The 26,195-nt window shown below is 40.0% G+C and overlaps 1 protein-coding gene across 16 annotated transcripts in view; it reads left to right on the top strand.

Annotated features, from left to right (window-relative positions):
- Nucleotides 1–26,195, top strand: part of ANKS1B (ankyrin repeat and sterile alpha motif domain containing 1B) — a gene marked incomplete at both ends in the record, with an annotated part of 1,047,539 nt that overhangs the window by 650,113 nt on the left and 371,231 nt on the right. For 12 of the 16 annotated variants that reach the window (XM_080935868.1, XM_080935867.1, XM_080935866.1 and 9 more), the window contains one exon: nucleotides 23,500–23,703. In XM_080935868.1, coding sequence (XP_080791994.1) covers nucleotides 23,500–23,703 — 204 coding nt within the window. Of the gene's footprint in view, nucleotides 1–23,499; nucleotides 23,704–26,195 lie in introns of those variants that run through there. The other 4 variants (XM_080935870.1, XM_080935862.1, XM_080935871.1 and 1 more) reach the window with 2 other exon arrangements.

The following is a 26,195-nucleotide window of genomic DNA, read 5'->3' as shown; positions in this document are numbered from 1 at the left end:
AACCCGGAGCTGGCAAGTGTCCAGGTGGTTCTACTCAGAGCACAGAGCTTGGTGGTGAATCATGAGATTCGGGTCTAACTTCATTACCCCTTCAGTCCTTTATGGAAGACATGTTTTCTGAAAGCAACGGTAAATGGTGCTCTGCTCTAAATCTTGATGGGTTTGATGGATATGACTGGGGACACGGAATAACTCCATCATCGTGCCAAGCATAGGAGGTCCTGTTAGCAGGCACATAGGTCTTCAAATGAGAAAGCTGAAGTGGGAGAGGACAGAGATGTCATTGTCAGAACTGGGATTGAAATCTACCATCCTAGGAAGCCTTTCCACTAGGAACTTGGCACCCCGAACCCTTTTCTTTCTTTCTTCCTTTCTTTCTTCCTTTCTTTCTTTCTTTCTTTCTTTCTTTTTTTCTTTCTTTCCTTCTTTCTTTCTTTCTTCTTTCTTTCGCTCTTCCTTTTTTTTTTTTAAATTTCAGCCAAAGTGTGTCAGTGTAAACAGAACTAAACTGAGTATCTTCATTTTTTATTGCTGTGAAGAGACATGACCACAGCAACTCTTATAAAGGAAAACATTTAACTGGGGGTGGCTTACAGTTCAGAGATTTAGTCCATTGTCATCATGGTGGGACACATGATGGCACACAGACAGACACGGTGCTGGAGAGTTACCTGAGAGTTATACATCAGATCCGCAGGCAGCAGGAAGAGATGCTACACTGGGCCTGGCTTGAGCATCTCAGACCTCAAAGTCTATCCCCAGTGCCACACTTCTTCCAACAAATCCACCTACTCCAACAAGGTCATACCTCCTACTAGTACCACTCCCTATGGGCCTATGGGGGGCATTGTCTTTCTAGGTCTAGTTCATATCTTACATCACTCATGAAATTATTTCCTTTCTCTCTCATATTAGTCTTCCAATATTTTAAGCTTTCATTGCCGAATAATTTGTTAATATATGATATTGATATGCCTTAGCTATTTTACTAATACACTTTTACAGTCCCATGAAATTGCAACCCAAATGAATAGATGTATTGTCATCTTAAAGGTTTTTATTATCTTGATATTGGGTATAGAGCTTTACCATGAAGAAAGTTAAAACTGACTATTTTTGCAGTGAGTGATCAGATTTAAACAACAGGCACATTGGTGTCTAATAATCTAGGATCATCCTGTTTTTTTAGAAAACACCCATTTGAGGTGGTTAAAACTCTTTCATCTCAAACCTGTGCTTTTCGGGTTTCATAGGTAAATTATTTATTCAATGTGATACCATGCTTTGATATTTTAATTCTCCATTGCATAGAGATATGAAAACTTAGGCATGGCATTTAAATACTATACTCCATATGTTTTCAGTCCTTCAAGGTGATCTGATCGTGGAGTTGTTAGCAAAGGTCTCATTATGATCCAGCACTCTGAAGAGAGAGGCCCTGAGACAAGAGGAGAAGTTCAAGGTCACCCTCTTCTATACTGTAAACTTAAAGCCCAGGTCATAAGAATCTAACTCTAAAAAAACATTTAAGCCCATAGTAATTCTTGTTTATGTCCTCCTTGGAGATTCATAATAACAATTAGGGCTTAAGTTTAAAAAAAACAAAAAAGGAAGGGAGGAAGGAAGGGAGAAAAGAAGGAAGGAAAAAATTATTTAATCCCTCATGCCTTTACCTTCCAAAGTCCCTTGAACACTGAACTTGATTTTGTATTATTTCTTTCACTATTTCATAGAAATGCTAAAGCTTTGGAAAAAACTGCATTCGCCTAAATCCAACTGTTGATCATCCACATTTTCTTTTACACACCCGATGACATTGAAATCATCATCTAAAAGAGCCACAGTAATGAAGGTCATCACATTGTCTTTGCCTCCACATGCTTCAGACTCTGATGTAGATATTTTGTTCCTTTCTAAATATTTCATATCCTCAATGAAAACTTTCTCTTTAAAATGTTTCTTTTGTCACCCTAGCAGCATTTAAGTTTTAATCTTCCAAATTCAGGTTAGTCAATATTATTCTGAAGAAAAATTATTTTCTCTTGCAAAGTCTTGGTGGTGCTAATGATGTTATGGAGGTGGTTGTGATTTATCATGTACATTTGAAGGAAAAGCCAAAGGAAAATGCCTTTGTTAAATAACTTGCTGGTTTTTTTCTTAATGTTTACCTTTGAGGCTTTAAGAGTTACTTTTCCTACATCATTGTTCAAATGAAGTCTGAAATCCCTCAGAACAATAAGAACACAGAGTTAAGGCTGGGTGTTCATTAATCTAAAAAAATGATAGTCTTCTAAGTAGAACAAGGCACTGAGAATAACGAAACACACACACATGCACACGCATACACACATGCACACAAGATTCCCTTTGTAGGGAAGAAAAAGCAAGAATTTTCTTTTCCTATCACAGGGGCTATGGATGATACATTTATAACAAAGGACCCATTAATAAGGAAAATAACACAACATAAATATATATACTGGAGTTTTATGTCACAAATGAATCTTCAAAAATAAAGACCCAAAGACCCAAGGAAAACTGTGTTTTGATGCTTAGGTTCAGTGAAGAGGGTTCGGTAAGAACATACTTAGAGAAAAAGGATCCCGAACTAATACTGGTAACTGTGAGCCTTAGGAAGGGCTATTTAGACTCTGTGACAATTGTTCCTCCCTGGGACAGGGTGCCTGTCACATGAAGGAGGGCATAAAATGTCTCAATTTAAGATAGAAAAAAGAAGCAGGGGAGGTTAAGGAACCGTTGCCTGGCCCTTCCAGCCTCTTTCATGTAGCTCACGCCATATCCCTAGAGACCGTATTTGGGAGTATCATGTGCTGGGTCCTCATTTTAGATTTCTAATTCTTTTCAAGCCACACCTTCACTCTTTGAATGAAATAGAAAAATGAAAGGGAATGGTTTCCATTTCCTGTAAAAATTCTTCACAATTTCAGGTATCAGCCCCTGACTTGGGAAAATCAAGGAATCCAGTGATCAGCATGGACTTATAGTCTGTAAACTCCCAGTAGAGAGCCTCTCTGTTTACCTGTTCAGAAAAAAAAACCAAAACAAAACAAAAAACAAAACAAAACATTGCTTAGGCCAGTTGCATGGGAGAGGGCTTTTGTTGTTGTTGTTGGTTTGTTTTTTAACTGAAACAAAAATATGACCGATTATCATAATTATTCATGTTTAAAATATTTGTACAGGACATTTTTGTTCAATGAATTGCACTTTCTGCTAGGAACTGCACAAGGCAGAGATGGCAAAGGCATGGTCTACATTGTCTGAATGTGTAGACTCATGAACATAAGTTTAATGCAGAATAATCTAAAACACAAAATGACAAATACCATGTAAGAGGCACCAAGATAAAAAATACACCTTCATATGGAGAAGTGGCTTATTTGTGGAAGTACACTAGAAAGTATTGCAGAAGAGATGGAAGAACACTTAGGGATCAGTTAAATAGAACCATGAAATGTAGCCAGTCTTGGCTACTTTACAGGCTCTTCTTTCTTCCATCCTTCTCCACCCCTTTACTTCCACCCTTTCAACCCCCTAGTACTAGCTACAAGAGAAAAATGGATAGAGAAGAAATGATGAATACATTCAGGGGTGAGAAATGGGGTAACATTATTGCTAGACTACTTCCTAATAATCCAGGGGGCATTGAGTTCTTAGGGAGATTGATCTTAACAATCAGGAAATTTAATTTCTTCCTGTTGTTTCTTCTTTGACCTCGACTACTTAACAAACCACGACCGACAGTAATCAATCACCCCTACCTATCAGGGCCCTGGCATGCATGTACCCTCTGAAAAGTCCCCGGAATTTCAAAGGTCACAATTGCAGAAACTATCTACAGCTGGCAAAGTCATGCCTCCACTAGAGCGCTAGAAAAATTGTAGTTGGCATCTGTGGACAATCAGAAGTAGTCTCATATCCCACACCTGGGATTAAAACAAAACCATAGTCTTATATTATGCTTGTGTTTCTCAAAGAAATCAAAACTCCAAAATTGTCACTACAATGAGAAATTAGGAAAATTGGTGAGAGTAGACAAAAGTGATGAGAGATGTAAGGAGAATATGAGTAGAAACAGCGAAAGAAGACAGGCAATTTGTGTGTATGTAGCATGGTGTGTGTGTGTGGTGTGTGTATATGTTTGTGAGGTGTAGTGAGTAGGTAGTATGGTGTGTATGTGTGTTAATATGTGTCTGTGTAGTATGGTTTGATCTCTCTCTCTCTCTCTCTCTCTCTCTCTCTGTGTGTGTGTGTGTGTGTGTGTGTGTGTGTGTGTGTGTGTGTGTGTGTGTGGTATAGCCTTATCTCTTCCTTAGGTAAATTTTTAGGTTATCACATGAAGTTTTACCATGTCCTATAGAAGGCCTTCTCTTAACTAAGGAAAAATGAACTATGAATGAGTGTGCCCAGATATTGAAGAATTTTTATGTCAAATGATGGCAATGATTTAGTGATAACAGTCATCAAGGTATAATGTGGTATGAGCTACTGTATCAAACACTGTTCTAATTATTATCTAACTGAATAACTCAACAACATGTGATGTAGCTATCCAGATTGATCCCCCTGTAGATTAGGATACAGATGTGCTGAGACCTTACATACTGTCACACAGATAACACCACACTGTTTTTCACATTGTCACACCTCTAACACCTTGCACTTTACTTTGTAAAGTTCTCAGTCCTGACTTAGTGGTTAGATGGCTACTACCTACTACACTACCTTGAATCAAGGACAGGAGGAGAACAAATGCATGATACTGTTCCAGCTTCTTTGTTAAGGTAAATGATATACTGCTTGTCTATTCAGCATCAATTCCTTAAGACGATAGCTGCCCTGAGGTCTAAACTAATATCTTCTCCAAGGCATTCATAATGTATGTTTGATTCAGGATGAATGTTACAACCTAAGGTTGGCTTTATTGCTAGCCTCCTTTTCTACATGGCCCCTTAGTATTCTTTTGTCATGCTAAAGCACTGTATTTATTATCTGATATGAGGTTAAGTCCTTGAAGGCCAAGAGGAATGAGTTGAAGAGATGCCTGTCTTGGGGTCAGTAGTTGAACTAGTACTTGAATGTGACAGGATTTCATAAATTTTTGTTTCTACTATTTTATTTCAGACATACCTAAAACTATAAAACAGCACCTTTGTTGTTATTTTTGCATAGCCAGTGTCTGAATTCTTAATTTCCCTATCTTCAGTTCATCAGTAATGATGTGTCCAAAGTTATTTTCAAGTTAGCATGGTTGATAGAAAGTAAATAGTAAACAAAGCAGATGAGATATGACAGTAGCTGAAGTGTTAGGGAGGCACTCCTGTATTGTTATATATTCCACTGACAAACCTCATGGTGCCTTAAATCACACAGGGTGCCAAGAATGGGTCTTCATATTTTGGCCAGTAAACAAAATGCAACACATACATTTTTCGAGCCAATTGATTTTGGTAAGAACAATTAATTTTGATAAGAAAAACAGTTCCACATGGGAAAGCCAGCTTTATCAAGAGAAATAAAGAGTAAAGCAGAATAGTTGGAGGGATACTAAAGTGTCTGCCACACAAAGCAGACATGAGTTCAGTCCCCAGGACATACATAAAAGAGCTAAGCATGACAACATGAACTTGGAATCCCAGCGTGGAAGAGAAGAGACAGGTGAATCCTGGTCCAGCAGCCCACTCGGGGAACTCCAGGATAGTGGGAGGCACCTAAAAACAAAGTGGGCTGTGCTCAAAGAATGCCCTCAAAGGCTGACCGTCTGGCTTCCACACTGATGCTCACATGTGCACACATGCACATAGACAGAAAGAAGAAAATAGAAGCTCAAGATAAAATAATCCATGCAGAATTCTAGTAAATGGAATATACATTTTCAAATTGGAAACATATGCATATATATATATATATATATATATATATATATATATATATATATATGTAAAGTTTTAAACTCTGATAATAATTTTCCTATAATGCAATCACATTATAACATTTTTGTCTTTTCTAAATGGTCATGAGAACTGCAAAATGTTATCTGCCTGGTTAAATAAGTTACTTCACACAGCAACATGTCAGCAAATTTATCTGTAAATTGGTTTTTTTGAAACACTAACTCCTTTGTATGAGATATTTTTAAATTATTTTTAATTACATGTAAGCTGTGTGTCCGCATGTGTGTATATGCATGTTATAACAAGTGCCTGTGGAGGCCAGACAGATGGGCTCTCCTTGAGCTAAAGTAATAGGCAGTTGTGAATGAACATCCTGATGTGGATGCTGGGAACTGAACTCAGGTCCTTTGGATGACCATTACAAGCTCTCAACCACTGAGCCATCTCTCCAGCTCTCTATTCTTTTTTAAACCAAAATATACAATCAGATTCCATTATTGGTGATTGTGAGTCACCATATGGTTACTAGGAATTGAACTCGGGACCTCTTGAAGAGCATCTCTCTAGCCCCCTGTCTATTCTTTTTAAAACTAAAATATACAATGACCTTGGGATCTAAAGACTCTAAAACTGTATCAGTGTTGTGCTGTTCACTCTTGATTAACTGCCTACATGCTCCCGAGTTGTTTTTTAATTTTTCTTTTGATTTATTTTAAAGTCAATGTTTTATGAATTGGAGACTTCCTTTGTTGACCACCAGTCAATTAGAGATACCAACAATTAATTACCATTTTATACAGAGGTTAAAATGCTGTTTATCAATTCAGGATATGAAGTAAAATGCCCTTTAATGGTGTTTCATGATCTTCCAACTAAAATGAGTTTAAGGGTGAAGGGTACCCTTCAAGTATCTATCTGTAGTTACAAACTATGAAGAAGGCACACATCTACATTAAGTCCAAAGGAAGTCAGGTTTCCAGGAAAGCCTGTTGCCGAGCTCTCTATGATATTTTTAGGAACCCCATCCCTTTCATCCCTCGGTTCTACACTCAACCATGCTACCTCCTATCTCAGATCCCAAGTGGGTCAACAAAGACTATACCACCTGCCTTACACCTTTACAGCTTCAGTGTCTCCTCCTGTGCAGCAGTAGGGCAACAGTAGGATTCTCCTGTTTGATGTTTACCTCCTTGTTCTTATTTAGATCATGTCAAACATCTAGACTAACAGCCAGAAGTATGTTACTTACACATTGCTTTTTTAAAACAATGTATCACAAAAATAACATTGCAACATAATGCAGGTTTTTAATTTCAAAGTTTCCATGGTCCAGGAACCTAGGCATTGCTTAACTAGGTTCCTTCTTCAGACTATCTCCTCCAAACAAAATGTTTTAATCAAATGTGTTGGCAGTCACTGGGAGCCCATCTGAAGGCTCCACTGGGGAAAGAGCCATTTACTAGCTCACTTAAAGGCTTGTTGGCAGAACCGAATTCCTTTTAGGCAGTTCAATTGAGGACCACATTTTCCAGGGGCTGTTGGGTGGAAGTTTCCTGAGTCCCTTGGCATGTGGGTCATCTTTCCACCTTTTTAAAATCAAGACAGTAAGAGGGAAGGTTTTCTAGGATGCCAGAAGTCAACATTTTGTAGTCTAATGATGGAAATAATGTCTTCATAAAACTGAGGTGTTCTGGTGCTTAGAAATAAATAGAAGGGGAGATGTACAGAGAGCAAGGATCTGTGGGTCACCTTCATAAGCCACCTTCCTCACCACATATGAGCTCTATGTCCAACTCTAAAAATGGTGTTCAGAAACCTTTTCCCAAGGGCTAGAAATGAGAGCAAGTGAAGGGAATAGTCTCCTGAGAAAATTGATACCACTGTCAGGAAAAGGACAGAGTATCTAAGACAGGGTCCAAAATATGACACTGACTTTTAAGGAAAACAGGAAATAAAGCTTTTTTTTTTCTTTACTCCCATGACTTTGACTCACTATGAGTCCCAATGTTTATTTTAAATTACCTAATTATATGTTTATGCTTTGGGAGAAGAATGCTTTGGCGTGTTCATTCACCACTTCTAAGCCAGCTCTAGTCCTCCGTTATTTGGGGTTTATACTGTAATTTTCAACCACTGCTCAACATGAAAAAGGGGAATTTTTCTATCTATGAAGTTGCTGAAATTGTAAGAAACCACCATATAGATTTGAGGCTACAATCAATGGTCTCAAACCTTCTAATGTACCCAAAGAAATCTAAGATTGAAAGGAAGAAGGAAGACCAGCCATTTACAATTGTTTTTGCAAGAATTAAGTAGGAAATACAACTCAGTATTAACACTGAGATGAAAAAGATTTTTCAGTCTTTTATCAGTAGAAAACACAAACTATCAGCTGCCTTTATCAAGCAAGCAACTAAAACAAGTCACTCGTACACATACCTACTTCAAAACAGTAAATGCTCAAAAATGAACTTATGAATTCAGTGATGGGTCCTTCCAAAATCCAAGTTTCCAGTTATCTCAGAAAGACGAAAATATGAACCTGTTTCCAATTCAGGAAGTGATTATTACTGTGAATATATGCATCACATTGATTATAGATAGTTAAGTACTATACTGTATATGGCTATTGTTATGATAAATTGTTTATTATGATTTTCATGGATGTCTAGTGTCTACTATTTGCTAAGTGCTTTCCATATTCATCAATATCTTGAATTTTCTTCAAAGTCGTATTCTATAAACTTGTGTAATAAGACGTTTTCATCACTTTGTGATTCATGCATAGGATAGCTGGACACCACGAATTTTAGCATTGTCCTTCCAAACATTCAGTGACTGTTCATTTGCTGTGACTGTTGTCTAGATTTGAACTGATATTAGACAAAATATCAATTGATATCAAAATATCAATCAAAATATCAATTGTCTAATATCAACTGATACCAGACAATATCATTAGACAAAAATATTCTCTATGGGAAGAAATAGACCTCCAGATTCTCTTCTGCGGGGTGGGATAGGGGAATGGCAGACCAGGTGCCTTACGCAGCAGATGCAATCACTACGGAAGCTTTTAAGTGACTGAAGATATATGGAATCCTCTCTGCTTTAGAGACTTTCTAGTGCTTGGTTAGGTCATCTATAAGCTCTTCATGGAGGAGAACGTACTAGGTTTCCTGTGCACACCTATTTCTGATTTCTTCTCTGTATCATTTGGTCACATTTTACCTCTAAGTCAGAGGTTCTCAACCTGTGCCTTGTAACCCCCTACAGGGACCATGTATTAGATATCCTGGATATCAGATATTTACACTGTGGTTCGTGACAGTAGGAAACTTCAGTTATGAAGTACCAAAAAAAATAATTCTATGGTCACCACAGCATGAGGAACTGTATAAAAGACTGGTAGGTAGCATCAAGGAGGTTGAGAACCACTGCACTAAATGATACTTAATTGGCAAAAGTTTGATCTTATGTTTGTTACAAGGTTATAAAATAGCTGCATTTGTCTCAACGCACAGGTCCCTCAATGTGTCCTGTCCACCTGCCCACCTGTCCACCTGTCCTACCAGTTCAGTACCTATATCTGCCCCCTCACACATACACACAAAGCCTTTGAGTTCCAGCAACATGGTTCTCTTAGTTATTGAAGCATACCAACTCAGGATGATCCCTCCGTGTGGGCACCTAGCATCCTCTATTGGCTTCCCAAATTCCCACAGAGCCCTCAGTTACATGTTTGCCTCCGGAAGCTCTCCTTTCAAACCAAACTAATTCCTTCATTTCTACACTTCATAAATACCACCTCCATTTTATCTTTTCTATTACTGTATTCTCCATTCTTTATGATATTTATATTCCTACCCGCCTAGAAGAGCCTTAAGGTCAGGACCCATTCCTTTACCCATGGCTTTAATCCAAAGGTTGCCACAGAGAAGACCTGAGTATACTACACTGATGTTCTAAGCACCTTCTTCTCTATGATGGGTAGATGTCAACAGATCCCCTAAAAAGAAGGGAAAACAAAATGAAATCAACTGAACTACTGTTTGTCCCCCCAGTCAGGTACAGCCGATGTGAATAATTTTGTTGTCTGCCAGAAGATTTTAGCATTTTAGGCTTAAATTTCATTTCCTATTTTAGACCATACCCCAGTGCATAAGTTGTCAGATCTGTTTAGTAAAGGCTGGCATTTCTTAAGCATCCTATGAAGTTTTTAGTTCAAATAAAATGTAAGGCCTAAGGGAAAATTAAATCATAGCTCCTGACTCTGGTTAGCATTTAAACGTCAATGTCTGATCTCGGAGCTTTCTCCCTATTTAAGTCTTGGCTTCAGGATCCTGAGTCCTGTTGACCCACAGCATTTTAGAGTTCCTGGAATAACTAATCCCTCTCCTGTGGCCTTTGACCCCTACTTCTTGCTTCCGTTTTGGTCTATCCTTGGGTCGTTAGAAGGTCCATCACCTTTCTCAATGTCCATACACCGCTAATATTTCTCCAGAAGTAGCATGGTTATGTAGTTTATGTGTCTCAGCTTAGAGGACATTTAAGATTGAAAAAAAGAAAAAAAAGAGAGTGCCGTTTTCCAGATAAAAATAAAAGTGTTGGGTTCGTTCCTACACCATCGTCCAGGGGTGAGTGCTGTTCACTCCTAACTCCCATGCGGAAATTGTGTGATATGCGACAGGAAGTCTGGCATGCACACAGGTCATTGCTTGCTAACCGAATGGGCTAGCTCTCTCCCACATGTAGGCATAACCTTCATAAAAGTTCAGTGTGCTCTTTACCAGACTAAAAAAAAAAAAAAAAAATTGCCAAGCTTTATTTGAAATGCAATGGAACTATTGATCCCTTACAAGACTAGGAGTTTAAAAATAAACCATTTTTTTTTTCTAGACACTCCCAGTCCCATTCTGTTTCTTATAGCCACACCTTCGGACAGATGCCAAAGGCTAGTCGGATTGGTGCTCGAGACTTGGCTCTCCGTGTGCGTTCAACAAGACAAAGGCATAGCACACATTCAGGCCTTGTGATCAGTTCACCGTACAATTAGCTTTCCTCTGTTATTTGACCTGCCAGCTCACCCCATGCATTTTTTGTCTGCTGAAAACAAAAGAGAACGAGGCAAAGAAAAGACCTGATGGCTCCAGACCAATCTGCTTGGTTGGGGGACTAAATGAAACCCAAGTGTGTAGTCTCTTAGCAGTAAGGATAATTTGTTCCCAGCATTGAAATGGTCTTTCTGCATCACCGTGCTTTCTCATACGCGTTATTTCATCTCAGCTTCAGATATGGCGAGATAGATAGATGACGTGCCCCCTTTCATGGTATCAAAAAAAAAAAAAAAAAAAAATCTAGCATACCCACGGGGATTTGTCCAAGTGGAATGGTACTTTTTCTATGGCGCTGTCAAAAATAGCAGCAGCAAATACTGAAAGAGTCAAGAGCCAAGATTGAGATCCAAGTACCTCTGGCTCGGAAACCTCAGCTCAGAGCTTCTGTTATCCCAGGTCCCATGGAGGCAGCCATCCCCTTCGACCCTGCAGTGTGAGCAGCCCTGTGTGGTAAACCTTCAGAGCACGCAGCTTAAGCCCTTAGAGCAGCTGCAATCTTAAGAGTCACAGCGAAGCCCTTTGTTAGCGTCAAACAAAAATGCCCAAGGGACAGGACTTAGCCCTCTCCAACCTGCTTTTGTTTTCATTGCTTGATACAGAGGCCAGGAATCGTTTAAAGGTGGTGGGAACAAGGAAAATAAACAAGCTGACATGCATGCAGACAAGGGTCCACTTCTGCAAAAGGACAGGTGTCCCAGCCCACCTTCCAGAGCCCAGAAGCCGAGTGAGCGCTAAACCCTTCATCCGGGTTCTTCAGGTTCAAGGCTTAAATGATGACATCAGGCTATTTATAATGTTACCGTGCCTTATTTCCTTCCCTAGAAAGGCCATGCTAGCAGTAGGTCTAACACATAAGGTAGCTGTGTAAACAAAAGGAGCTCACAGATGTGGCAGAACTACAATGAACCCTGACCACAGTAAGCGCTCAGCATATGTTTGCTGCTTGTCTCACACAGCGAGACAAGGCTTTATCCTCGGATGGCTTGTGCTACCACAGCAAGGTACCTGAGCGCTGAGTAATTTGTAAAGAACAGCAATTGATTCTTTCACCGTTCTGGAAGCTGGGAAGCCCGACTGAAGTGCGGGCATCCTGTATCTGAGGAGAGCCTCGGGCTATGTCTTCACAGGGCAGAAGGGCAGAAAGCATAGGGGTTTTTCTCTCTGTGGCAGAAGGGAGCGAACCCGCTCCCTCAAGCCTTCCTAACATCAAAGGCAAGCCGGTCATTCTGGTGGAGCCATGACCTGACCTCACAACACTGTCGCGCTGGAGACAGTTCAAGCAAATACATTTGGGGAACACTTTCAGACTGTGTCACATAGATGAGTCTGGGCACATAGTAGGTGCTCCCTTCTGTTCCATATGACTTAAATGACTGTCACTTCAGTATTTAACAAATATGATTTTTTATGATGTTTTTGTTTATGATGTTTTTGAGGAGCTCCTTTCTTTTCAGCCCGTGTTAGAAGTTCTTCATTCCCTCCAAGTGCTGTTTTCTAAATTAGTAAAGGTATTAACAGCTGGCAGAGTAGTTCCCTGCCGTGACTATTTCATCTTTTACTAAATGACACCTATTAAAGCGGACAATGTTTTGTCTAAGACAATTTCTCCTCTCTCTTTTTTTTTGGGGGGGGGGCTCACAATAATACATCGTGTTTCTGGATTTTAATCCCTCTATCCCAATGGCCTCTTTTCTCAGACACAAACTCATGTTCTCCTGAGGTTCTAAATTACACAAGAGCAGGCGGGAATGTTCAAATCTCTTCCCCATTTCATAACCAAATGCTTAGTACAGGAAGTACTTTATAAGTATTTGTTAGGGGGGAAAAGTGTATGCTGAGGAAATGCATGAAGTACACAGAAAAGGATCTCTCCCCTGCCTAATTAATGAGAAGCTAATTAAAAGATGGCTGAAAATAATCAGAATTCTAGTTGCCTTGTTTAAAAAAGTGAAACTAATTTAAAAAAAAGAAAGAAACTACCCTGAAATCATGCCTTTATTTTAGTACAGTTGTTACATTTCTGGACCAAGGTCTGGAGTGAGAAGAGAATCCATCCATCATTTGGATGCGGATGGGGCAGAAAGCAAGACTCCTATTAAGAGCCGATTGGCTCCTCCCACTTGGTACCACCCTGGCATTCAGGACAGAATGCTGTTTCTACTGCCTGTGTCTCTGTTCCTGGAAATCAGCCTGGCATCTCCTGCACTCAGATCATTGTTCAGGTTTTCACAGAAACGTCCCCTGACTGCTCCAAGAAACCTCACTTGCCCTGGGCTGCACGCTTCATTTCCTTCTCCTATTTTACATCTTTGAAAAAAAAAAATCAAAGCCAACATATTTGTCTCTACTCAATTTGTAAAAGGCTGCGTGCGCATCACAGAAACGAGAAGACATGTCAGCTGGTAAAGTGTTTGCTGTGCAAGAAAGCAGATCTGAGGTAGCTGGCACTAACATAAAGACCCAGACAGGACTGTGATCCTGTGATACCCCATGGGATAAAGATGGAAGGATCCTAGGGTTTGCTAGCTAATAATTCTAGTCAACCAATGAGCTCCTGGTCCAGTGTGAGATCTTGTCTCAAGAAACAAAGGTGGAAGTAGGAAGATCCCTACTCTCTTCCCAAACATATGCATGCATAAGAGACAGCATGTGCTTCAGTGTATAGTTTGATGCTAGACAGATGACTATATCTATGAGGTCATTCCAACAACCAGGGACATGGGCCACTACATTATCCCCAACATTCCTTCATACCTAATTCTTCCCACCCTCTTTCTCCTGCTCCCAGGGAACTGTCAATCTATTTGGGTCTTTTGTTTGTGTTTGTTGGCTTGGTTGGCTTGGTTTGTTTCCTTGTCATGAGAGAAGAGTTTGCACTACCTAGGACCTTAATAAAAGGAATCGAAACGAACGTGTTATTTAGGTGAGGCATGTGCATTGTATTTGCACTGCAGAGTTATTTTGATAGTCATGTGCTGTTTCAACTGCTCGCTGTTGAAAAATATCCATTGTATAGACATACCATGGCTTGTCCGTTCACCGACTGCCGGACATTCCAAGCAGCTTTTGTTGCTTCGAATTGCAAAGAAGACCGCTGTGACTTCTTGGTTGTGAGTATCCGCCTGGCATATGCTTTCATTCCTCCAGGTGGAGTCCAGCAATTAGAAATGGTCACCATTGGTGGCTGTGCCCTTTCACGCTTCACCAGCAGTGTCTCAGAATTACACTCTATCCATGTCATAGTTAGCCTCTGCCATTGTCAACACTTGATGTTTTCAGACGTGGTCACTTCAGGCACTTGAGTTGTTTTGTTTTGTGTTTGTGTGCTTGTTCGTTTGTTTTTGAGACATGGTTTGGGCATTCTAATGAGTGTGACCGCCTTGTAGATTTCATTTGCATTCTCCTAGCGTTTAATCCGTTCACATGTTTCATTGATCATCCATCTCTGGTGAAACCCCTGTTTAACTCTTCTTTCCATTCAACATCTATTTATATTTTTAATCACTGAGTCTTGACAGTTTAACTACATACGTGTGTGTGTGTGTGTGTGTGTGTGTGTGTGTAAACAAATGCATGACCTAAGTTTGCTATCAGATATGACTTATGAATATTCACATATTCTTTTCTTAATCGTACATGTTGAAGGGCAGAACCTAAAGTTTTTGCTGAAGTTTGATTATCAAATTCCTTTAAAGCATTATAACTTCCATTTGCTTTCTTTAGATCCTTTACATTTCACATGAAATTCAGCTTCTCATGCCAAATACACTGGTTGGGATTTTTATTAAGATTCAATTGGGTGTATCGAGGCATTTGGAAAGAACAAGTGTGTTAATAATGCTGAATAATGCCCAGTCATGTTTTATAACTTTAAATATAAAGTCCCTCACATCTTTTGATGTGTTTACTTCTAAAAAAATTCATAGTGTCTGAGCAGTGTTGTGTGTTATGTAGATTTTTATTTAAAGTTTAATTAACTATGTTTAGTTATAAAAAATGTGGTTGTTGTATATTGGTCCTGTATTCCCAAATCTTGTTAAACTCGCTTACTCTAGTAAACTTGACCTAAGTCTCATAAAATTTTACAAATAGAAAATTGTGTCATATATCAACAGAAGCACATTTTTTCCCCTTTCCAATCTGGACACGTTTTATTTTTATTTTTCTTTTGGGAATCTCCAGAGGTGTTTGATTAAACTGTATTAGCTTGAATGTTCTCCATGATTTGGTTATGAATCTCTCTAGCTATGCCCAGTGGACATGGGTCTACACACTGTTGTTTTCTCATATGGCTACAGCCTCTGTCTGGTTGAGGAGTTGGATTAATGGTGGCCTAACACCATTCTTCTGAAGTTTTTGTGCAGAATTGGCATTTTTCTCATATATTTTGTAGAATTCTCCTCTCAAGCTGTCAAGTCCTTGGCTTTCCTAACTATGAATATAAAACAGTTAATAATCAGAGAACTCTCCAGTTATGGAATTTTCCATAAGTGAGGTTCAGTAATTCATCTTCCAATACATTTGTCCATTTCCTGAGTGGTTGAATTTACTGACATAAACCTATTCAATTTCACTGATCATTTCAAAAGAAACTTTTGGTTTCGGTGATGTTATTTTTCTCTACCTATTTTCTGGTTTTGTATTTTATTTGTCTCCTTGGTGATCTTTATTTTCTGGCATTTGCTCTCTTTGAGTTTATTTCTTTTTCTTTGCTCATATTTCCTAAGCACGTGCTGACCTGAAACTCTTCATTTCTAACACAGGCATCCAGTGCTATACCTTTATCCCAAAGTGTCACATTAGCTGGAGCTCACATGGTTTCATTTTTATTCAATTAAAATAGTGTCAGAAAATAGCGTAACAAAGCCACAAAGAAATGAGAACAGAGAGCCCAAGGTAAATACAGTGAGTCCAAGGTGAAGAGGTTGGACTTAACTAATGAATGATTTGTTAAACAGGAGAAAAACACTACCAGGACATGTTAGAAACTGACTAGGGTACAATTAATGAGTGCCAATACACTGTAGGAACTGGTTCACAATAGGGTAGAGAGGTATGTAAAAAGCATCCAGCAAAGCATTTGGTTATAGGAGAAGCAGAGAAGAAAAGGTAGGTTACCAAACTGTAATGTCACCAGAGTTGAGAGGACATAGAGTGACTTAGAGAATGTTATATTCGGCTAATGGTATCCTCCCTCTGGGAAAAAATGGATGGAAAGTTAAACAAATTGATTTATCCATGCCACAAAATAATAGTAATCGAAAGGACTGTGCTGTTGATACAGATCACTGGTGAGAGTTTCAAAGGACAGACCCCGAGTGAGAAACAACACTCCCCACAGATACACTGTGCTGCATGCGTCACCTACCTGCGAATCATTCTTAAAGTCACACATGACTGACACAGAGAACAGATTACTACTTGCCAGGAGATGTGGAATACAAGGAGAGTGATGGCTGGGACCATAAAAGGGTATCTGAGATTCTCGTTCCTGCAATGGTGGCCACGTGATGTGTCACCCGCAATAAGGCTGGACAGGAATAAACACACAGGAATGTGTGTGTGTAAAACTGGTGAAATCTGAATGACGTCGAACGGTGGTTACAGTGTCACTTACCTGCCTGTGTTATTGCATGAAAAACTAGGGGTGTGTGGGTAAAGTGCCATGTAATCTCCCTCGTGGCTATTTCTCAGAACTGCATGTAGGCCTTCAGCTGTCTGAAAGGTAAAAGAGAATAAATAAATTATCCTAGAGATATTAGGCCAAACAAAAACCTGATTAAACTGTGTCAAATCCACATTATGGACTATTATGCAGTCATAATATATGTATGTGTGTGTGTGTGTGTGTGTGTGTGTGTGTGTGTGTGTGTGTGTGTATATATATATATATATACGTATGCATATATTATATGCATACTTGGGTCCTCTGCAAGAGCACATACCCTTAACCACTGAACCATCTCTCCAACCCCATGTAGTTATTTTTAAAGTTAAAAAAATGAATACTAAATTAGAATTAATAACTTCTTTAATAGAATTTGCATAAGACATTATTGGAGCAGAAAAGTAAGGCTCACGAAAGCAAGTGTGACATGACTCCTTTTTTTTTTTTTTTTTTGTAAAACAGTGTCGAAATTGCCCACATATTTTATGTATATCTGAATATACCAGCCTTTGTGTGTGAATATATGTATGTGAGGAGATATATGTGAATTTGCATCCTAGCTTGTTGGTATGAATCCCCTTACAAAGTTAATGATGGCACAGACCGAAGGAAGAGATAGGGGAGGGACAACCAAGAAAAATAAAGATGAGAGGAAAATAACATGGCACCAAAACAGCAGTATATATGATGTGTATCATGTGTGAAATGATCAATGTTTACTTATATACAGCTGTGTGGCCATTTTTTGTGAACTTAAAAATGTAATTTTATTTTTACATTTTATTATTAAGTAGCCATAAGCTGTTAAGACATAATTTATTTACTATTCAGTTCACCAGTTTAAAATGCACAATGCAGTGTTTTGTTTCATTTTGTTTCGTTTTGTTTTTTTGTTTTTAGTGTGTTTACAGAAGTTGATAGCTGGTTCTATATGCAGGTATAAAACATCTCCATCTCTTTCATAAGGACTCCCAGGTCCATTAATAGTGACTCTACATTGCCCCCCAACTGCCCTTCCCAATTCTAGGGAGCTCCTAGTTTACTTCCTGACTCTATGTCCTCTGCATCACAGGAACAGGAGCATCCAGCACCTGATTTTTCTGGCTGGTTTCCTTCACCTAGCATGACATCTCCAAACTGTATTAGTGTTGCAGCATACTGTCTGGTCTTCCTTCTTTTCATTGCCATGTAATATTCCACTTGTAACACAGTGTATGCATCCACGCACAGAGGTTACCTGCCCAGGCGCTGTCATCTTGCCCCCATCTCTGTCGACTCTAGTACCTTAACTGCTATCACAGGTTGACATGTAACTATAAAGCCCCACTAAATCACCAGACCGTCACATTAGTGTCTTTTTTTTTCTCTTCTCAGTTCCCCGAGGTACAAATTGTTCCGCAGTCTGGTCCAATTAAATTGGAGCAGAAGTTTTTAAAACCAGGCTTTGAAGTTCGTTCTGATAGCAGAGGGCGCTTAATACTCTCTTTCTCTGGTTCTCTGAAACTAGGGTGCACTTTGACTTTTTCCCTGAATGAAGTACACTAGCCTCCTCTTAGCTCTTTAGCACCCAAAGCTTTTTCTTTATCCCCTCCCACCCCGCCTCCACTTTAACCCAGACTCTTCCTATGCACTCCAAGCTGGCTAAGATTTCAAGATCCTCCTGCCTCCATCTCTGGAGTGCTGGGATTAAAGGTATACACCACCCTGTCTGGCTTTCTGTTGGTTTTGATAATATCCTTGTCCTCGATTTCTGTTTGAGATGAAGGTAATCTTTGGGGAAAGCTTTAGAACTTTATAGTCTTAACGAATGACTCTCCCCGTAGACAAAAGCTTCCTTGTTAGCAGCAGACCGTGGCTCGGGCCTTGTCTTCTCTGTTTACCTTGCTGAGCTTGGAACCTATCCCCTGGAAGTGCACAGTGCTCCCATTGCTCTCAATCTAGACTCTACCCCATGACTGAGAGTTTGGTGGGTGGAGGAAGCTCCTGATTTGTCAGCCGTTCACACAGGGAATTTGTCCTCTGCAACTTCAAGGAGATAGGAAAAGCTGGTCTCGATGAGATGCCTTATCTACGGATTGGGAACTAAGAAAAAAAAATGTGGGCAATGCCCTGGTTGTGCTCGTACCAAGAGTGTCTGTGGCGAGAGCTCCGATCCAAAGGAAGGTGGGAGCCAGCCATCACCAGCCAGCCAGAGTTCCGATCACACCGTTTAAAACTGTTTTAAATAAGTATTCTGTTGTGCAGTCTTAGAATCGTTTGTAGAACCTTCCAGTGGTTTGGGGGGAGGGTAATTTGGAAATTGTTTGGTTTTGTTCTGATTAACCTGGTTCTGATCGATTATACTTGTTTCTGAGAATGGAGCCCCTTAGAATTCTGTCTCCAGAAGACTGTGCCACCCGAAAGCCCCTGGTCCCATCACAGTTTGGGCTTTTGTTTCTTTCATCATAAATGACAATAATTGACAAGTCAGGACACAGTGGGCCCGAGCTCATGCCCTCTTCTCCCTTTTGGACTCTCACTTTGAGAGATTACAGAGGTCCTAGCAGAGTTAAGGTGCCTGCCCAGTAATATGCTGTAAGAATTCCAAGACTGCAGGAAAGTATTCTAAGTGAAATGAGGAATATATTTAGACACTATAAAAATGTGATTTTCAGGCCTAAATCAGGATTCTTTAGAAGTTTGACTCATGAGAAAACAAATAGGATCAGGAACTAACATGACTCTGGATCTCTGTCTCTCCTCTCTCTCTTTTTCCCATCTTACCATCTCCTAATTGACTCCTTTCCTATATTTTGCTAACATATGAGATGTATTAAATAAAATTCATGGAATTAAATTTAAAATAACAGAATTTGGGAATTTCATATAAAGATCTTTAAAATGGGTGATAACCAGTAATCTCTCTGAGCTGTTTTTGTACAATAGTCTAAGTCTTAAAATTATTTTTCCTTTTTATTTATTAAGAAACCAAAGCCTCAGGGGCTGGAGGGATGGCTCAGTGGTTAAGAGCACTGACTGTTCTTCCAGAGGTCCTGAATTCAATTCCCAGCAACCACATGGTGGCTCATGACCATCTGTAATGGGATCTGATGCCCTCTTCTGGTGTGTCTGAAGACAGCTACAGTATACCCATATACAATAAATAAATAAACATTAAAAAAAGAAACCAGTCTATTTCCAGATTCATTCACTCATTCATTCATTCATTCACTTGATGACAATGACTTAACACCTAGGAATCAAACACTTCTTTTGCTAGGTGCTTAGTTACTGGTTTGGATTTTAAAAGATGAGATAGGATTTAAAGAGTGACCCAATCAGCATTAGCCTTTCCAAACAAAAACAGATTCTTCTTATGCTTACTCAGTTTTTACAGAGCTTGTTTACCTTCTCATAAGATGACCAGGAAAACACAGTGTACATGAGACTTACTTTTGGCCTCACCAGGCAATAGCTTTCGATCTAATCATTCACAAGTCCTATCTTATTTCCATCTTCTCCTGCAGGCCACGTTGCATAATCACAATCTTCTGCAGTTGATCTGTGCCCTTCTATAACTTTTCCAAGAGTAGAAAAAGATCAAGAGGCAAAAAGAGATAAATTGTAATCAAGTACAATGTAACTTACCCAGACATGTTTGCTCAGTGAGAGAGGGTAAAGATGCTAGAAAAAAAAAATCCCCAACCTGAAAATTTTATTTAAAAACTAAAATGCCTTGTTTTGTTTGAGAATTGTATGCATGTATGTGTACTCTGCCTTTGAATAAAACTAGCCCATCTTTTCCTCCCCTCTGGTCCTCCCTCCCATCTCCCCACTACTCAGCCTTCTTGGGTTCATGTGCTCTTTGGTTAAACCCACTTTTTTAGAGTCTGTTTAATGTGCATGAGTGTAAGACTGTATGCTAGGGGCATGGGAAGCCTCTTAGGGACTCCATCCTTCAAGATAATGGACTTTAGTTCCTCTAACAGACATCAGTTGCCAAAAGTCCCTTAGCAGATGGCAGAGCTTCATAGACCCTCCAAGATCCATGTTGGGATTTGGATGGGCTTAATCTTATGTAGGTCTTATGCACCTAGTCACAGCCATTGAGAGCTCACATGGGCAGTGTGGCCTGTCATCTCAGGGAAACAATTTTGCTCTGGGTACCCACTACCTTTGGCTCTTCTATTCTTCCTGCTTCCTCTCCCGTGGGCCACAATACCTCCTTTCTTATAAAGAAAGCGGATACTTGGAGTATAGTTTTAGAAAATCGCCTACCAACTAAAACAAAATGATTTCTGTAGTTTGGACTGCGAGAGGCCATTGCGTTGAGCATCACATGCAAACTGAATGCACATGATGTATTAGGAAAGTACACACCCTGCTTTCAAGAAACAAGCCTCCGACACAAATAATGACCAATAGGTTAGAAAATGTTTGTTATCATAGGAGGTTCCAATGTGCCACTTGAGAGAAAAAAGAAAGAGATGTAACCTATTGAGGGGTAGAAAAGGTTTCATAAGGGAAATGACAAACTTGTAGGGTAGTAAGAAAACCTACCCAAGCACATTTCAGCCTTCCTTCAGAGAGCAGCAGAGAATCGACCCTGTTTGAGAACAGTAAAGATATGTTCAGAAAGACCCAGTAGAGCCAGAGGAAAATCTCTAACACCGTGAAGAGTTGAGGGTTTGTTTGTAACTTGTCAGGAAACCATAGCAGTGTTTTGAAACAAGGCTGAGTTATCAATGCTGTGTCTTAGATTATTCTGACACTGTTTATAAATTAGGGATTTTTTTTCTAAATACCATGGGTGGGAGGGCAAGAAAGGTCTCAAGAGGTGAAAGCATTTGCTGTCACAACGAATTAGGTTTAATCCCTGGGACCCACATGGTGAAAGCAGAGATCAGACTCATGCGGGTTGTCCTCTGACCTTCATAGGTGCACGCCTGCGTACACAGCACATGCACACAAAGGAACACACACACACACACATACACACAAAGGGGGTGAGACGATTAAAAATATAGCAGGGACTAAAGAACAATATAATGGCCATTGTTACATTGGGCCAGGTGCCAGGAAACAAAGAAAGCAAAAATCAGAGGAGACCAGCAGCAGAGAGGGGGGAGGATTAGAACTTGGAGACCCCGTGTCAGCAATAGGAGAAGCATGGGCTCTGTTTTGAGAGTCAGTGTTTATATGCCAAGAGCCCTAGACTGAGCAAAGAAACAGAGACCCAATAACCATTTGCTGGGTACATACTGTGTGTTCAGGGCAGAGTGGGGTGGATAGAGTGAAAGTTATGTTGAAATTTTAAAGTACTTGATGTGGAAGAGACTCTGTTCCCAATCTGTGTGACTCCAAAGGCAAAGCTGGAGCCAGAGAGTGGGAGTTAGGTAGGAAGTGAAATATCTTCCTAATGAACAGAGGCTCTGGCTGAGGGGTGAGAGCCCCGTCATAGGTGGCATCCAAGCAGAAGGGGGTGGTCCTCCAGGAATACTGGGGCAAGGATTCCTCCTAGGGCTGAGGGCTAGCCCAGCCTTTCTGATAGTTCTCTTCCAGTCTCTCCTCTCTCCTCTGATGAGGCAGTTCTGCAGGTTCTATTATTAATCTGTGGTTTCTCTCAATTATTAAATAAATTACTCACTCTGTCTGCCATTCAGTAAAACTCACACACTTACATCTGTTATTCTTGAATTATTTTTGGTTAGGGCTCTTCTTCTTTATTAAAAGAAAAAACTCTATCCAGTTAATGTTACCTTTATAGATACTTTAGAATAGGATGCTTGGTAGATAGGGTTATAAATACCACAGTGGGGATGGCTTTTCTTGTACCTAATCATGTTGTCGTTTAGGACAAACAAGGAATGGATTATCTTGGCTTACAGGTTATGATGCAGTTTCTATATGTTGCAGTAATTCAAAAAAAATTTTTTTTTAAGGAAAAGAAACAAAAATCCCCAGAGAGGTTCACTTTGATACTGCACAGAAAAGAAAAAGAATAATTACACTGTGAGGCTTTCAATCAGAAGCGGTTCCCTCTGGTACATTTCTAAAGGGAGAAAGGCGAGGAAGGGAAGGGGAAAGGGGACCTGTGGCGAGCCTTGTTATGAGGTATAGTTCAAGCTTCGCGTTTCCCGGTGCCTTTTGAAACGTAAAAAAAAAAAAAAAAAAAAAAAAAAAAATCCCAAAACAAATAGCTCCGGTAACGTATAACCCGGGATGAAGAAGCTCCGATTCCGATCTCGGCGCTTTGGTTTGCTTGAGCCTTGCTATTTTCTGCATTTGTTTTGACTGCTCTCGTCATTCAAGATTGACGCTTGGATGGGTGTGTAGGAGGGAGCAGCAGCAGCAGGCTTACAGCTTGCAGACAAAAAAAAAAAAAAAAAAAAATCTGCCTTATCTGATGGCTATTATTGAAAATGCGAGGTGTAGCCCGGGCTGGGTAATGAAAGAGAGCGAGCGAGGGGGGAGCGAGGAGCATGGAACCGCATACTGATGAGTGTAGGAGTACTTGATAAAAAGAATTCTGGCTGCTGGCCGTGCGTTGCTCATTGTGGAGTGTACTCCAGCAGTCACAGAGAACGCAGAGCCGCCTAGGCTGACAGCTTGCTATGCCTTCCTCTTCTGCCTGGTTTTGGGGGCTGTATGACGCACTGGTCGGTAGTAAAGATTAATATGTAAGAAATGAGCGGCTAGGATCAAGTCATACTCCACAGCCTGCCTGGCCAACTATGTTTCACTTCTGACTTTGCTCTCTCGCTGAGAACATTAATCTGTCAAGCTGGCGGGCTCCTTTGATAACAACTTTCCCAGGAGCATGATGTGGCAATGCCACCTCTCAGCCCAGGACTACCGCTATTACCCCGTGGACGGCTACTCCCTGCTAAAACGCTTCCCTCTCCACCCTCTTGCAGGACCCAGATGCCCTGTCCAAACAGTGGGACAATGGTTGGAAAGCATTGGGCTACCTCAGTACGAGAACCACCTGATGGCTAATGGATTTGACAATGTACAGTTTATGGTAAGATGCTCTCTGTGTCCACGGAGCTGCCTTTTGTCTGTCTTTGCTTCTTATGTGTCTTACATGGCTCAGAGGCAGCCTGGTTTGCAGGGAAACGGAACAGCTTTATATATGTAACCGCATCAGAAAATCCGGATGCCTTTAGGACAGAACTTGCTGTGTGCATGTACACACCGACTAGAAAATGGGATCTGTGTGCATCCATTAGACATGTGTGTTGTATGAATTGGTGAGAGCTCTATTTATAGACTCGGAAAGAAGATTAACATTTATACTCTCCCTGTCATTCATTGTATCATTTTTTTTTCCCTTTCCTATACATTTGTGATCTTAGCATACAATTAGGTTTATACCACGCTCCAGCTAAATCTGGATTCCGGAGACATGTTATTCCGCTTGAATATCGGTATTTGTGATTAATTAGAGAATCTGCTATGTTGATGGCATGGAGATCATTTTTCCTGCTAATCATTCAATAAGCCGTTTAAATCCTGTGCACGACCCTTTATTAGCTAGCTGCTTCGGTCGCTTAGCTTAGCGAGAGCATGCCCTTCCTTCCCAATGCTGACTGACAAGCTGTGTAGTATTGTTACTTTAGGTGAAAAACACTTGGGTCAATTCGGAGTCGGGGTATAGAAAGGGGCTGATATACCAAATGCATGTTGTACTTCCGAGTCCTGGACTGTGTGCAGTCTAAACCAGGCATGTGCAAACTTCTCAGTGTGCATATAGGTGAGGAGGAAGAGGAGGATGGAACGAGTGTAGAAAACAATGTAGTTTTCTAATCATTCCTAGACCTCCCCTGGTGTCACCTGCTCCCCTTGTTAAGCTCCTTAAAGCTACATCATGGTTCTTCTCACCTTTCCCTGCTTTTAAAGGTCCCACGGCACATGTCACCGATCCCTAAATTTAGGGAGACCTACATGACACAAGCATGTAGCACGCTAAGAGCTCATAGGTGTCCTTAATCGGTCCTCTGAGATAGAATGCTGAGACTGACACCTGCAGCACATTCATAAACCACTGAGGGCTAGTCGGAGCTGTGCGCTTCCTTTTCCCAGATTGCTTTTCCCCAAACTTGACTGAGTTATTACAGCTTTGAGGGTCATTAAGATGGTTAAACTTCTACTCCTATAAAGATGTGTATGCCTACAAGGTGTTTAAAAATGCATAAATGTGGCCCATCATATGAACATTAAGTAATATATGCACATAACCCTTTAGGGGTATCTTGGTTTGTTTTATTATTATTATTATTATTATTATTATTATTATTATTATTATTATTATTAATGGACTAGGCATTTCTTTTTCTCATGTCTAGCAGACAGTCTTTGGTTATACAGCTGAGACGCTGTGGGTGTTGAAACAGGACGGAAATGGAAGTTGTTACAGCCCTGAGCAGGCTTTTAAGACTTACTTAGGGCAGTAAACAGACAGTATTAATAATTACAGGAACTAGCAAACAAATTGAATATTGTTTTGGCATTACTTATATTGACTGCAGCTCTCTGCATAGCTCTTACCCCTTCTCTATCTGAAATGAGGCATGTCATTCCCAAGCCCTTGTCCAAATCTATTCTGGTTCGTGGGGAGTTAGGTTTTAGATTCACCGAATTAATCGTCCATACTGAAGGACTTTAATTCAGCTTAATTTTCCTCTGAGTATTAAACACTTATGAACAAATATAATCCCCCTTGAACGTATTATACTAGAAGGTAATCGCTCTGGTTTTAGAAAAGAATTTGAGGAAAGAGTGTGCAAAATAGTCATATGTAAAATGTGCATAAAGTACATCCAAAAAATAAAATTTCGAGCATGGTGGAAGATGAAAGTCTAATCCTAGATTGTGGCTTTACCTGTTTATTTCAAAGTCATGTCTGGAATCTTCCAGAAAATGAGATCCCCTTGTTAAGTCAGACATGCCAAGGACTTGTGCCATGAGACAGAATCAAAGAAGCAGCCTTGATTTACCGTGTAGAGGAATTAATTAATTGTGAAGGTGAAGTAAATTATGAAGTGGTATCATCAATTTGTGTGTTTCATGCTTTTGTGCACCATTTGTTTGGTGCCAATACTGTGAGAAAAGATTGTCTACCTTTATGGTAATAGTCTACTGATTGCCACAGGCTACTTCATGCTGAGCTGAAAGCCCTCCATGGTTGGTCCACTTTAAGAAACAGATTTCATTAATGTGAAAATATGTTAGACCTGCTCAGCTTCCATCCGGGATCATTGTCTAGCTTTTGTTTTACTTGTGGCACATTCTGACCTGCATTTATTCATTCTGTTGCCTAAGCAACAAGCACCATGCTCCCATTAACTATGATGTAGTGTAGGTCTTTTTTAGAAGAAGACAGTAGACATCAAGAAGATATAATTAATGTTGGTTAAAATGTCATCGTTCATCCATGCGTGCACTTTGTTTCAGAAACGTATTCCACTGATGAGTTAAGTTGAAAGGTTTCCTATATAAATAACTTTTGAAAAA

This window comes from Micromys minutus (genome assembly GCF_963924665.1).
Source record: "Micromys minutus genome assembly, chromosome: 22".
Lineage (NCBI taxonomy): Eukaryota > Metazoa > Chordata > Mammalia > Rodentia > Muridae > Micromys > Micromys minutus.
This window is presented reverse-complemented; position numbering and strand designations above follow the sequence as displayed.